Source organism: Protomyctophum bolini, assembly GCF_963924005.1.
Source record: "Protomyctophum bolini genome assembly, chromosome: 5".
In the NCBI taxonomy this organism is placed as follows: domain Eukaryota; kingdom Metazoa; phylum Chordata; class Actinopteri; order Myctophiformes; family Myctophidae; genus Protomyctophum; species Protomyctophum bolini.
In genome coordinates this window covers 12,729,799-12,746,098 of record NC_137866.1, presented here as the reverse complement: position 1 = coordinate 12,746,098, position 16,300 = coordinate 12,729,799, and the positions used below count along the sequence as shown (strand labels likewise).

The 16,300-nt window shown below is 39.9% G+C and overlaps 1 protein-coding gene across 1 annotated transcript in view; it reads right to left on the bottom strand.

Annotated features, from left to right (window-relative positions):
- Positions 1–3,755: 3,755 nt before the first annotated feature.
- Positions 3,756–16,300, bottom strand: part of ciroz (ciliated left-right organizer protein containing ZP-N domains) — a gene marked incomplete at its 5' end in the record, with an annotated part of 41,525 nt that continues 28,980 nt past the window's right edge. Inside the window, one exon of the mRNA XM_080762778.1 lies at positions 3,756–3,881. Coding sequence (XP_080618904.1) covers positions 3,814–3,881 — 68 coding nt within the window. The remainder of the gene's footprint in view (positions 3,882–16,300) is intronic.

Here is a 16,300-nt window from a genome sequence, read left to right as displayed (position 1 = left end):
ATGACATGAAGGAGCACATTTTACCCACCATTAGCCGTCATCTCTTGTTTCTCAAGTCTCCTTTTACCCTCCAACAAACATAGACAAGCCTTCTTTTATCTCACTTTAGATTTGGGATATAATATCTCCTATGATTAGTCTTCAGAACGATCTAAACTACAGTTTGTGAAGGGAATCTGTATGTTTGAATGCCGATAATCTCCCTAATGTATGCCTCGTTGACTTGACTACTCATCTGTGCCTGTGTGTCATTCTGTTTCACTTTGTCACTGAGACTGACCATAATGACTCCTTCAATGATTCTAAAGAATGATCAGGCTTTTCACTCCGTCCGTCCTTCCCTCCCTCCAAATTTGACTCCTTTTAACATTTTGGCTTTACCAATTTTTCCATTTGTCTACATGCAGCTTTCTTCTTTTGTTTTGTTTTTTGGGGGGGGGGGGGGGGGGGGGGGGGTTTACATAAAAAATAGTAATGTGAATAAATATTTTGGCAATAGCAGTCTGCAAGGCTTGAATTTTGTCTAGCTTGATAATACAACACCAAAACATCTCTTCAGAGAAGAAGCAACATTCAGTTTTTAAGTGTCATAAGTCATATCATGTTCGCCCACACGTGAATATCCCTGCTCTCTTCAAACGTTTCTCAACCTGGGTATTTACTTTTTAAGGCCTCAAATTGCCTTAATTGGAGAATTGTCTATTTTTCCAAATCCCACCCAATCATTTACTGTATCTGAATAGTTTCCTACTTTAAATCTTTATTTTGTTTTCAAGGCCTGTCTTATGCCTAAGAACCCCAAGTAATAGTAAATAAGAGTTTGCCTTGAGAATGAGCTTGTAGATCTGCTATTTTCAGCATGCGACACCTTACGTACATATGAGTATAAATTAAGCAACTGCGACGTTAGATGTTGAAAAGAAGTTGGTCCTTCACAACTTCTCTGGCCAGAGCTTCAATCCCCCTGCTGCCTTCCACAACATTTGTTGAAATAGCACAGGCATAACAACATTTGTTGAAATAGCACAGGGATATGCAGAGTTCTTTTCATTACGGTGGTGAGTGTTGTTGTCCGACACAGTATATCACCTGATCTGTGAGTTTATCCTTGAAAGTCCAGTTGAATATCTGAAAGTCCCCGGGGCAGGGGCAGACATGACTGCGGGTATGAGCAGTCATTTCTGACTGTCCACACCACAGCTGCTGTTGTGTTGTCATAGTGATCACGTCATATTTTGCCATGGTCTTCAAGGTCGATAATGTCAGCATTAAAAAGGGGATGAAAACAACCCCAACAACTTTATTTTTATAAAGTCACTTATCAAGGGTTACATAACAAGGGGACATTTCTAAAATGACATGGCAGTGAGTAGCCTATCCAGCAGCCCTTATGTTTGAGATATCGCCCACTGAAAGTGTTCGGTTTTAGGACACAGAGGTCACACCTGTTGTGGAACTTGATAGAAGGCTTATTTATAAACTTTCAGAGCTCTAAATTCCTCCTTCAGAGAAAACGCTGACATACAAAGAGGGAGCCGGGGGTCAGCTGAAATGCTTGTTTATGAACAGAGCAGCAACTGGAAAATCCATAAAACTCTGAAATGAGGAAATTAACAAGCCATCTGATCAGGTTGCTTAGGGGGCATTCAGGTTGAGGGAGGAGAGCAGTGATTCGGACTATCAGACTGGGCGGGGGGGACAACAACCTGGCAGAAGCCAATCTGGTTCTGTTTGGTTGTGTCAGCGTCAGCGACCATTATTCTGCCATTATCCCATTTTATGATGACCTTTAGACCTATTCTATGTGGTGATAGCAGAGTTGTGTTTGACCACTTTCAACCTGGGCATTTGAAAACAATTCACCCATTTTCAAAAATAGCTGATCTAGTCTACAAATGCATAATACTCCAAATCACGACGCGATTGGGCATAATTAAGTGTTAAGGATGCAAACAATGGACATCTAACTATAGCCTACATGCAAACACAGACCTACTTAAATTGTACATAAACGAAATTCATACTCACTTGCATTTTAACAGGATTACACTGCATACGCTACTGTTTGTCTGTTTCAAACTATTACTATCTCTCTCACGATTGCGTTTTCTGGAAGCTGCATTTGTGTTCTCACAACTGCTACTATTGGTGAAAACACACTTTAAATCATGTCACATTGTGTATTCAAAGTGACCTCCACCAATGACAACAATCTTTGCCTGTATCTGAAAAATAAATCATATACATGGGCATGTCTCCATTCCACCAGGGTTAAATGGTGCATGTTGTTCCCAAAAAAGGCAAAACTTATCACAGGGTCCAGAGAGGGGCTGTCTTAATATATAGCCTAAATTTAGGCACTGAGTTATGGCCCAGGGGGTATCTGGGTGGACTCATGTGACGTATGAAAAGTTCCGGAAATGCTGGGTGGATTTGCAGCATAAGGGGGAATACATTATGTCCGTGGGGGAGTTTTATATAGTGACTGATGGTGTGACAGGTGCTGGGTGACGTGTGTTAGGGGGTGTGCTCTTCAGGAACATGGAAGTTCCAGACTTTTTATTTGCTTTTGTATCAGTTTTCTGTGTTTGTATAGGCTATAACTAGGAGCATACCATGCATTACATTGGAACAGGGACCATACAAGTTTAATATTTCTTCTTTCTTTGACTAATGGTGAACTCTCATGTTATCTCAATCTCAATATGATGCACTGCACAAATTGGGCTTTAGTCTGACAATTGCACTTTTTCTAATTTAAATGATTAGCTCTAACAAAATAATACAGAATTGCAGAGTAGACTGAGTACCATATAGCAGCAACACTATATTCGATAATCAAAATAGTTGGCATCCGTTTCAATTTCTTCAGCATTCTTTCTGATAGAAGAATGTGATGAAAGGGTCATCATATTCCGCTGAGCCCCTCTTCCTCTCTCTTCCAGTGCCATGAAATGCTCCTTTAACATTTAGCAGGGTTCAAATCATTCTGTACTAGTCAGGAATTTCTAAGGACTAGATTGCGCACAAGTAAGCAGATACTCTGCACTTTATTATGGACATCTGGGTATAAAATTAGTCATCTCTGCCAATATCAGCGAACCTAACAGGCGAACCATGTGACAAGGTGCAATACCAGACAAATCGATGGCACAAAACAGATTGCATTGCAGAGATTCCACTGCTGACAGGCTTGGGGGATAGTTTTGGCTTTAAAAAATAGCGACATCTTTTAAGGTGACCCCCAGAGTGCTTCTTGTAAAATTACAAGAGACAGAAATCCATTTGCAACTGTGCTATAACACTGAGATTACATTGTTACTTTAGAGCCCTGGTGCAAATTAATTTGAGGTTCATTTCATGTATTATATAAATGGATGGTGGTAGGAAAATTAAATCTCAGTATTGCACATTTCTATATATTGTTTTATTTCTGCAGAGGGTGTTTTGGATCACTGTGCTTGTCATTCAATTGGGCAGCAGGGCAAGGTTCCAGCAGATTTAACTCCTTTATAGCCTTGGCTGTCAAGGACAGAAGAGGACCAGGACATATCTGACAGAGATAGTTCTTTTCGAAAAACATTATATTATATGTTTACTTACAACTCAGGGACACATATAGATACTTAATTTCTATTATTTCTTCTAGATGGATTGACTGTAAAAGCTCAGGAATATAATACTCAGCACTGCTGTACTGATGGCACCTACTCTTTCTGTAATCCAAGAGCAACAACATACCAATTCTAGAATATCCTCAGTATAGACGTGTTAAGCTAAATGTGCCTGTGCATTCTATTTAAAGCAGCAAACCTACCTGGCAATGAGTTCCAATGCACTTTTCATGATGGTTGAAGTTCCACATACCCGTGTCTGGGCCACTGCAAAGAGTAAAACAGGGCTTGCATTATCACCTGGCATAGTAATCATGCAGGAAAGTTGGCCATTCATTTAACTGTACCTACAGTGTAGTAGATAGATACACAGTAAATCCTTATTGTTCATTTATCCATTTTTTGAGAATGTACAAAAGTAACCAAATCCATTGTGTTACATTTGTTCACTCTAGGCGGGAACCCCTTTTGGGGTTCTTGTTGCTATCTACAGTATATAGCATAGCAACATTCGGCCTCAGTCCTAAATGGGTTAACAATGATGACTTGACATACAGTATATTGTGCTTATTTAAGATTTAGCTCTAAGCAGAATACGTATAAACCCCAACCTACACTACGGTAGGTTGTGGGAGAATGTTGTTCCAGTACAGACCTAGGTTACAAAACGCATATAAAAACTGTCTAGCATATTGCCCAATCCAAACCAAGCAGGAAAGATAGTTGTTTGACCCATTGCGACGTTTGGATGACTCAACTGATTAACATTCCAGGCTTATTCAAAATATGAAACAGAAGTCCCACATTATTGCAAAATGTCATGCATGGTGTATTACTGATGTTGTTGCTGATATAAACAGGTGGTAGAAAGCAGCCATACCGCCTAATAGTGGGTGTGTGCCTGGTTTAAAGAGGGTGTGCACATTTTGAGAAGATATTTTCACAATGACGCATATTTTTGGTAACCAGTCTGCTCAGACATCAGTGTCAGATAAATGAGGTTTGACTGTGCTTACACTCACTTTGGGGTTTTCTCGTGAGTTGAGTGATTGCGTGAGTCAACATCTATCATATCAGGCAGCTCTGCTTCGTTCTTGCACATGGCATTTCAGATTTCTTCCGTTTGGACCTGAAAATGGTTACAGGAGCAATTTATCTCCTCGGTAGCTGCTCTACAATGGACTCAGAAGCCCTGCACTTGACACACATATGGAAACTGTGTGCACAGTGTCAACAGGGCAGCCCTGCCAGGTATGAACACTGGAGCATCAAGGGACCTTGGAGCCATGTGTCGACATGCATCGCACTGTTAGCTACATCGCCTGGTCATATTGGGGACAGGAAAGAAGTAGCGGAACAGAAGCACTCCAGATGTTCTTCATCAGTAGGCCACCAGGGAACTCTGTTACCCACAACACCTGGCTCACTGTGCAATAAGCTCGGAGGCATATAGCACTGCCTGGCTATCTGAGTAGCAGTGGTGGAAGAAGTAGCAATACCACATTAACTGTAGAAATACTCTAAAGTGCTGTATTCGAGTACCACAAGTGCTGTATTCAAGTAATGGTACAAAAGCATTGCAATAAAAATATCCTTACAGCATAAAATGTAAAAGTACAGCATGCAGAATGTCTTATTTCATAAATTTGTCAATTCTCTTTTTTTCCCCAAGAATAGCATATGTACAAGCTCATAATGTGTTGCATGTAGATCTGCTATTTTTGAATATCAGATCTACACAACCCGTTGCAATGCAATGTGTAACAGAGCTAGCAGATCTGCTATTTTCACTACCTCGACACTCTTGTATGATGAAGTAGGGCATTAATTTACAGGGGGGAAAAGTTGAAATGTGGAGATACAATGTTTCTGACCGACAGCAACGATATTCACTCTACTATACAGTACAGTGTAAGGCTGTAAGCATAGGCATAAACCTACAGTATATCATATGATGAAGTCATGCAGCAGTAGAACCGACCAATATATATGTATAAAATAATTATCTGTGATCAAAGTCTCTGTGTATATGCAAATGTATATACAGTATTGCTGTAGCTTTGTGCTTTATTAGTTTAACTGCACACATGAATTTGAGATAGCCTATATGAGTGGTTCTCAAACATGTTCCTGTAAATTCATACGTATTAGGCCGTGGACCCCCATTTGAAAAGATCTTATGCCAGGGGGCCCCATAAGAGAAGATTTGTGTTAAAGATTGTTTCGAAAATAGTAGGTGTACAAGATCACATAGTGATGTGTTGTGGGCTTGTAGATCCACTATTTTCAAAGTAATAAATATGGTTAAAGTGGTTAAACTGTTTCTCATTTTGCTGGGGACCCCCTGGAACCTCTTAAAGGCATGGGGGTCCCAGGCTCCAGTTTGAGAACAGGTCATAAGCACATTTTGGGGAAATAATCCTGCAAATATGAACACAGTTAATTCAATGGAAATCAAGGTACATGTTCTTAGTTTCAATGACATTCTGTCCAGTGGTTGACAGTAATGAAGTACTTTACTTTAAGTACTGTATTTAATATAGAGCTTTTATCTGTACTTTACCTGAGTATTTGTATTTTTGGACACTTTCACTCCACTACATTTCAAAGACAAATGTACTTTTTACTCCACTACATTTCTAGGCAGGCAAGAAAATGTTGTACTTTGTACTTTTGAACACTCTCAAGTAATTGTAAAGGCATAAAGCAAGTAAGACCACTCCAGTAGCCTACTTTAACTACAAATTTGACTGAGCAACTTTCACAAATGAGGCTTAATATTTGACCAGGAGTATCTTACTTTTCCTTAAGTAGCCTATACTGTGGTTGCACATTGTCCACCACCTTTTCTGTTCGGGTGTTAAAATATTCCCCCCTTTTTTTCTTGTTCTTTGTTTTGTGTTTTGACACATGCTTTTGCAATGTAGAGTACGTTTTCTGATGACAATAAAGCTCATTTGAATTGAACTGAAATTCAACCTAGTGTTTGTTTAGGTTCAGGGAAGTGAGGGTGTGTGAAGTGGACATACAGCCAGGTGAGAGAAGACAGATGTCACGCTCAATAATACCAATGTCAAAATCTCCTTGACCCTGAGGTTAGAAAAGAGCAACCCCAAATCGTTTCATATTTTCGTTGCTGGATCAATGGTAGCATAAATTTGGGCTCAATGACAAGAATAATTTAAAACAGATCTATAAACGATAGAATGCAATTCCCGGCGGTGAAAGACGCATAACAATGTTCTGGATTGACAGGATGAATGTCCTAAAGCTTTTTCAAGGGATTGGTGCACGCATGGTGCGGAGCAGCAGGCCATGCCCTCTGTCATGGATATGCCTTTATCTGGTGGGTTCAAGTATGCTACATATCGAGAAATCGATCTTTTCTGAATTTTCTACCTTTTCTGCTCTGATCAGCAAGGATAGGGGGACAAATTGTTTAACATACTTGAATAAATAATTCTCTCAACGCTGCGTTCCTCGACCCCCCCCCCCCCCCCCCCCCCCCCCCACACACACACACACACACACCCTCCTCCTTCATACCCCCCCCCCCCCCCCATCCCTCCATCCTTCACTAAAGTGAGGGCTGCACTTCCAGAAAATATATAGTAAATATAGGATTAGGCTATAGACAACATAGTCTAAAGATGGACCCCAAACAATTTAACATTGTTGTTGTTAGGCCTATAGTCTACACATTGTAGTCTAAAGGCATATAAGCAACTGTGATGTAGGCTAGCCTATTTAGCTTAGTTCCAATAAAATACCAAATTAGAGAGACATGATGTGCACTGCACACACCGGATCCACCCGTTTAAACCTGTATGCAGATGCCATTTCCCTGCTTAGAGGACAAGATTATTGGAGTTCAGGCTAATGCTGTTTTGCAAAGCATAAAAAAAGCCTCTTGATAAATATTAATTTGAACCTTCGTGATGTATTTGAAAATTCCAGCTAAAATGTCACCACATGGAACATTAATGTAATATTTCAAGGCCTGAGAGCAATACTCATATTGATTGCATTTATTTGACTCTGGGGAGGAGAAATAATTCTTCAATGTGGAGACACATCTGGTAGCCAAAGATGCGAAGCAGGGAATGAGAAAATGCAAAATAACAATAAAAATAATAGGGCTTGTATTTAAATGCATTACCCCGGCATTGTTTTGATACCGATGACTTAATATAGCTCAGAAAAGACAGATGCACCCCAGTCTTTTACTGCTATCTTTGAAAGGTTTAATTTTCTATAAAATGTTTAATACCATGCAAGGAGAGAGCAGATCGCTTGAATTGAGCTATTCTCAGTCCTAGCTGCAGCGGGTGACAGTCGATGACAGAGTCCTGAAATGACTGTTTTTCATATTCTATCTAGTCATTTATAAATACGCAGCTTTAAACACTTCATCTGATGAATTAACTATAGAGATAGGGATATAGAGAGAACGGATGGATCCTGAAAGTGCCCTTTGTTATTAACAATATTGACTAACATTAGCTCAGGCGTCTGTCTGTCTTTGTGCAAATGAATTGTAATTTGAGTAACAGAGCCTTGACCCTGACTGAATGCGTCACCACGTGCGCAAGCCCTATTAATTGCATGAAATATTTAGGCGTTCGTGTATTTTTCACTATAAGTCTATAACCTACTACTAGCCACTATTTTACCTTGATCTTCAAAGATGAAGGCAGTCCAAAATCCAAGTAGCATAGCCTACACAAGTTGCCCAATCAAGATGATGATTTTTTTAATTCACTTTTTATTGTATAATAGCCTGACGGTGAAGCGAAAGGTGCATGCATAGACAGTTGAATGAAGTGCATGTCCACTTATCTTAAGAATTGGAATGTGATTACATTGTAGCCTAGGTGTATTGTGGTTGTTGTTTTCTTTACCATCCCAAACGGGTGTGAATGTCAGAACTATGGAAAAGAACCAATAATAGCCTACCCAGTACCCACTGCCCCAAAGACATTACAAAACTGCAGTGAATGTCTCGCCATAAGTTCATGAAAATGAACCTATACTTTCCTTTGTTGAGCGACTGTCATTAAGACATCACCTAGGCATATGCAAATTGAGAATGATTAAAAACTTTTGTCAACAGTTTTCTCACTTTTTGGAAATTAAGATTTGCTCTTCAGCCTGTATAACAGTGGTTTGGATTTGGATAGAGCACGGCTAAAGCGCCCCCCACTGGCATGTTTCAGTACCCCACCTCCCATTTAAAGTCTGTGAACCTTTGGAAATATGTAATCAACATTGCATTTGTCATTTTTCATATATGTTCAAATGTTTTACATGAATAATGTAAATTATTGTTATCATAATCTAACCTTAACCCTAAATATAATAATAACATTATTATTATGATTAAATTGTGAATGTTACATTTAATAATAATATAAAATTAGTTTTAGGTCTGGATAAGGTTTACCTGACTTGTGATGATGACATTTATTTAAAAAATAGCTGTTTTAAGAATGCAAACACGCACAGTGTTTGCATCAACATGTATCAATCTGCAGTTGATACATATTTGCTCTGTTTTTCTCATACTTTTCTGTTTGTACAGTTTGTACAAGAGGTGACTTTAACACCTGGAACTATTAAACCAGAATCCAGGAAGTTTTCTAAATAAACATCCAACCAAGGATATTCTAAATAATGGATTTAAGAAAACCCAAGACAACACCTTCAAAAAGCAAATACCTTTTTACCGCCATCTGTAGTATAGGCACCAGGGAAGTTAGTCTTTGTGTGCAGCAGAGTGGGGAGGGAAATCAGGGTTTTGGCGCAGACAACAATGTGAGCATTTAAATAAGAAATGGAATTCGGGCCCTACTGTTTACTTTATTTCTCAATTCCCACATCCCTTCATGAAAGAAACACAAAAAGGAGCAGAAAACAGAAACAGACAAGTCCTTTTTTTTCCAGGTGTAAAGGGATACATACCTCAGGAAATGTCAAGTTTCAAACCATACAGGCAGGAGGGAGCCGAGCAGAGGCACAAGGCATGCCTATGAAAACAGAGCAGTCACTGTAACATATGCGATAGTTATCAAAATGCTCTGGTGTACTCAGGATGAAAAGACTTTTCCCTCTCCCTCCTTTCATACACTTGCATGCACATTCAGATGTGCACACACTCTCTTTTTCTCCCTCACACATACACTATGCTCACGCAATACTTCTTGTCTGTCAAATACGGAAATAATTATTAAAAATGTTTAATTTTGTAAGATTTACAGACTCACCAACAAACTCCTCGCTCATCCTGAACTGCATATATTACATAAAACAGAGCTATGTTCAGCGTAGGCAGGTCAGCCAGGCATTAAGCCGAGGAACAGTGGCATTAGTAAAGTAGCTACACAGTGGCAGGTGATTTAATGGCTGTCACAGCAGCAATAGAAGTGTAGGGAGACAGGATTCCTGTCAAAGCTAATATTTGTGATGAATCACTGTCAAGCGAGGGGTAAATGTAACACTAATAGACAAGGAGAGATCTACTGTTAGCTGGTTTCATTAATGAGCATATTCTTCCGGAGAGGTGGTGTCACTACTGCGTGCCAGCGCCATATAGGAAGGAGAAAAGAGAGGGAGGTATATTGGAGAGTGTGATGAGAGACCGACAGCCATATGTGTGTGATGGGACTGAGTAAAGAACTTACATTCTATGTTCATATAGCATATAATGATGGTTAGACATTTTCATGTCAAGGACCCTCAAATTGTATTTGTAATTTTGTATTTTTTCAGAAATAGGAGATCTACAAGCTAAGGACACGTGACGTGTTGTCAGCTTGTAGATTGGCTATTTTCAAATAGCCAAGGTTTCTTTTTTTTATGATTGATATACTTTATTAACAGTTTGCAAAAGAGGCACGGTGGCACAGATTTAAACAAAGAAATGCTAAAAGAATATCCCAGATAAGCTCTCAGAGCTTGTTTCCATTAGGATCCTGTGTATTCAATACATCAAGACATTTAAAGTAGGGATGCACGATTAATCGGTGGAATCGAACATATCGGCCATAAAAATGCCATGTCGGTATCGGAACGGTCTCAAAATAATACACATTATTTAATCGGTTTTCACCAGCAAAAATAAATGCAAATAAAAAATAATTCTACATTTAATTTGTGTACTCATCTCATTCAGTAGTCATTCAGTTGTGAAAACAGACACTTGTAAAAGAGTATAGGCTATTCATTTATTGGTTGAATACCTCATTAACAGGCTTTGGGCCAAGCCCTTAGGGCCTAGACTTGTTTCCATTGTGGTCCTCTGTATAATATCGGAATCGGTCAGAATCGGTATTGGAAGATATGACCCTGCAAATAATCGGATATCGGTCATAATTTCATAATCGTTCACCCCTAATTTAAAGACAAACAATAATATACAATACTATGCAAAAACATCATATATATGAGTAGTAATAACTGACTTTGATACTAAATATATTAACACGATCGATGCCAAATTTTGCGCACACACTCCCTGGATGCCACCAATGAACCTCTGCCCCAAAATTTCCAGAACGGCCTGTTATAGCGCCACCAGGAGGCTGACTTTTTAAAAACAATTTTATTTTATATTACTCCTCCAAATTCTGTCCAAAAATCCTACAAATCGTTACACACTATCTCTATAGTCATGTGTTCAAGACGGATCAGTCCGGTATTTCATATTCCATCCTAATTGGCTAACAATGGCTTTCAAAGTTTGAAGGATTGGCCCGTTTTGAACACAAAGACTAAAATATATTTCAGACTTTCCTACTAGGAATATACCCCACCCTTTTCACATTGGCCTGTTATAGCGCCACCAACAGGTGGATTTTTGAAAAACACATTTTTGGAACAAAATGCCTCAAATCATCCAATTGGAATTGCCATCCAAGGTGTAAGAAGAAATGGCACCCTTTTCACAATGGCCTATTATAGCGCCACCAGGAGGCCACAACCTGACCTGCCCTGACCTGTCCCCCGAGGGGCACCTTTTCTATTAGCACATGCATTCCATACAATCCATAGGACTGGATGACATATGTGCAAATTACATCATCAACTTGTGACTCATTGTCCCCCTTGAGTGAAATAAATCATACCTGTGTGAAGCTCCTATCATCATACATCATCATAAATCATCTCATTCCGGCCAATCACAATTTGCGTCCTCACAACACTTTTCCGTCTTCACTTTTCTGTCCTCACTTTTTATCCTCAATATGTACCTGTACTTTGCTCAGCCAATCAAATCATCGCTATGGGGTGCTCAGCCAATCAAATCATCACCATGGGGTAGACACAAACAGACAAAGATGGGCATAGGGGATAGCGCCCCTCAAAAATAACTGTTTCTTAGCCAGCTGTCCTGGAACCGCCTCAAGGACCCTGAGGGTCCCTGGATCTCACTTTGAGAACCACTGGCTTAGCCACACACGACTCTAGCTGACTGGAGTCAGCGGTTTATAGTAAGACAATGATCGTTATCCATTATGACATGGTGTATGACATGTGATATCTGAATCCTAGATTTGTCATAATAATGTATTCTACAGATATACACCTGATACTGGTCACACATGTTTATTTTCGTGTGTAGAGTAGTGTTTCTGAAACCTCTCTTAGATGTGTATGTCAGTGCTCTCCCTTTCAGCGAAAAGAGACGATATGCAAGCTCTTGTTTTTTTAGCTTGAAGATCAGATTTTTTTTGGACTCCATTCAATCAAGTACATAGGGTTTAAGTGGTTAAAGGTAGTTGGTTTTAATTAGGGTGTTATAGTCAACACCCAAAGTAGCTGTGCCTGAGAACCCATCACTTTAAACAGCTAACCATGGGAGCAGTTTAAAGTGATGGGTACGGGTCCTTAGTGGAGGAAAACAATAGTTTTCCTCCACTGTACTCAGTTTGTTATATTTGACAAAGGAAGGCAGATGTAACATGACTAGACTATCGCTGTAAGTAAACATTTAACTCAGACAGATGTTCTATGCTCAACGATATTCCACCCAATAGAGCAAGAAACATGTTGATTCAGAAGTCATTCATCCTCATGCTAAATTTCCACCCTTCCTCTTTCCAGCAGCTTTAGCTGAACCATAGAGTCAGACGGTGATCATATTTCATTTTTGAGTATTGATGCCAATGTAGATTTACAAATGTGCCTATAAAAACCAGGGACCACAAAAAAGGACAAGTCAATGATCTCACAATTACTTAGTCCCCTTGGCCGTTCACCCACGCTTTGAAGTCTATTTTGTGAACCGAGCATGCCTTCCTCCATTGAGACGAAACGTGCCAAGACCACATGATGTTACTCAATCCATTGAGTATTCACAATTACAATGCGGTCCATTGCATTTGCCTGAGCCAAAAGAAAAAAAGAGAAAGTCCCAAAGCCTATCAAAGTCTGATAGCCTAATTTGTCTGGTTGGGGGTCTCACTCAATCGCCGGCATCCAACTAACACACCGTGCTCTCTCGCCTTCCACCCCCAACATATTCAGCCCAAGCCCTCAATTGCTTGTTTAACTTGACACATAATTACTGTGGAAATATTTGTGTATTTTGTACGAGTGCCACAGTCTGCATTGCAACCGACTGCCAAGTCCGCACAGCTCCCACTGCAGCTATCGCAGCCAGGATCCCTGATTAAAACAAGATGCTTTCATTTGGGCCAGCTTTGGAAGAAATCACTCCCAGAGTTGGGCCTATCCTTGCCAAACCCTACTGCAATAGGTTGTTTGCCATGTGTAGCTAAGACACATCTACACTCTACACGTTTTTTCCCACCCAAATATCCCACTGAATTCATCAAAAATATTGATAAAGCGATTAAAGACCATTCAATAACTCAGCATTGTGAGGTTTTGAGATATAGTAGAGATGTTGGGATTCAATGAGCTGTAGAGAAATGACACAGCTTAGGCAGGGACAGTGCCATTCAGGTTAACTAGCGATATTGCTCAAACAGGATTGCTTGATATTTAGTGACAGATGCAATTAATGAAAGAAATGCCAGGTGAACTTTAGAATCGGTAGTGACAGACTGTGACGTCACACTCATGTGTGCAGGGCTATGATTGGATGCTTGAGGAGGCTGGCTTCAGTGCCAAACAGCAAAAATAGGGAAACTCCTGAGTCAACTTTGGTCCTTGACCAAGTCATGAAACTTGGATATACACCATGTTCTTAATATACTGTACACAATGGAATTCCTGTTTTGTAAGATATTTTCGGGGGCCTTTTTGCCTTTTATCTATTGATAGATACACAGTAAGTTGACAGGAAACGGGGATAGAGATGGGGGGGGAAGAAAGACACACAGCAAAGTCAGGCTGGATTACCAGCGTAGGTGCCTGGACCACTAGGTCAGCCCAGGCCAGAAGATTCAAATAATTGAATATGAATTATATTACAATATAGTTACATTCTGAATATGAAATATAAAGATATAAACAATCAAATTACATGGATCTCTGGGTTCTCATGTGAATACAAGGGAACGTGCAGGTTCCAATGTTCTCAGACTTATGGTCAGCATGTGTGTGGTCATTCACCTATGACATTAGTCGTCTCTATGACGCATGACTCCATTTTTAGGCAAGGTTGAAGGCCGACCAGAGTCCCGACAACTTGCAATAATAAGAACAAGTTAAATACTCAAAAAAGTATAAACCATATGTGAAATAAATCAGCAGAGGTTCTCCTGTGGCCTATTAACCCATTCTGACCTGAGATCAGATTCATACGAGGTTTCCACTGGACACACACTGGTCTGATGAACCCATTCTGACCTGAGATCAGATTCTAAAAATGTCAGTCGTTCTTCGAATTTTTCAAAAATAGCAGACCTACAAGCTCATATCGCGCCACTCGGTGGCGCGATATGAGCTTGTAGATCTGCTATTTTTCAATAGGTAAAGCATAACATGATGCTAACACCAAAATGGGTGCCCGGTCAGAATGGGTTAAGCACTGATTGGTTGTGAGATTACCGCTGGAAAGACAGACACACAGACTGGCTATAGCTTCACTCCTATGTCGTAAAGAATATGAAATATGTTTTACAGCACTAAATGCCAAAATTCATGACAAAATGTCAGTAAATGAGCCAGCTGTCTGCATTCTTCTGCATATTCTGCAAACACATATTGCAACAAATTAGGCGCACAATTCTTTGTTCGATGTTGGTTCCAATGTTTTATATATACAGAGAAAAATTCAGCACCAAGTACTGTAGCAAAGCAAAGTGAAAGAGATCCCGATTTCAGTCAGAGCTATAGGGCCCCTTATTATCATCATTCGTTTTCCAAAACCCTGCCACTGATTTGTCAAGCTGCGAATGATAATGAAGTTGTCTAGTTAATGAAGGGCTGAAGATGCAGGTTTTCACAATCATGATCTTCTATACGGGCCTTATGAATATTTAAGGATCATAATTCTGTATATAATTGTGCACCAAAGCTTGGAATCTCTATAGACTTTGCAAATAAAGTATGTAATGGAAGAGACAGACCCAGCGATATTCCATTAATCATTGAAATTAATTAACTGGTGAATATACTGGATGTTACACTTATGATATCCACAGGGAGCAGTGAACAAGGAAATGTAGGGAACAGTGGGTACACAGATTTCTGTGAATTCTGCACGTGAAATGCATCGTTGAGACTTATGCACACTTTAAAGAGTTTGTTTATGTGGCTTGTTGCATATAACCTGAGGCTAAACATATCATTAGATTGTTTTTTCATTCCAACGAGACAATAACATGTTTTTGAACATACTTTACATGCATGTTTTGCATATAGGAAAATATTCAAGCGTGCAATGTGCAGGTTTGGAATACCAAAACAAGCTTTATTGAATTTGGCTTAAAAATATCAGATTGGACCTTTACATCACACTGGTACATCCCATTTCCTTTTTGATCACAAGAGGTGCGTAGTTTTGAGGCACCACCAGCATCAGGTCTGGCAAACAGGAAGTGAATGCTATACATTGTATCCGAAATCCTTCCCGGTGGCTGTTCCCAGAACAGCTTTGTGAGTAGACCTGAGCGGATTTGAGTGTCATGGTGGAAATCTTCAGTCAAATAAAACAAAGTGGGGCTGCATCGATGCTCTGTCTTGTTTTATATGATGGCTTGAAATAAATGAACTTTAAATGGAACCTTGGCAGGGACGTGGGCTATTGATCGATCGAAGCAGGAGCTGAAGTTTAAGGGCACAGCTTTCCCGGGGGCTGGGGCTGTAACTGGAGTAATGAAATTGATTAGGCCAAGGGAGGGTGACAAGCCAGCAGAGTCAAGCCCTTGATGTAAGGAAACAAGAGTGCCATCTAATTGGGGTGTAATATGGGTCTTTAGAGGACATTAAACACACAAGTGGCGGGAAGGCAAGCCACTTCACTGGACGGCGACCGAGATGATGTTGCAGGGTTGTTATTACTTTGTAATTATTCATTCAGCTGATTGCATTATGGCAGTCCGAGACAAGAGTCCAGCCAAGGGTCAGCTTACCCAAATTGTGATAGGACCATTTAAAGCAAAGTCAAGTTCCACCACTCCTTCCATAATGATGTCTCTTAATAAAGGGCTTAAGAGCGAAAATAGACTCTCTTTAGTGCAGTGTTTTCCTGACCAATGACAAATCTTAAATCACTG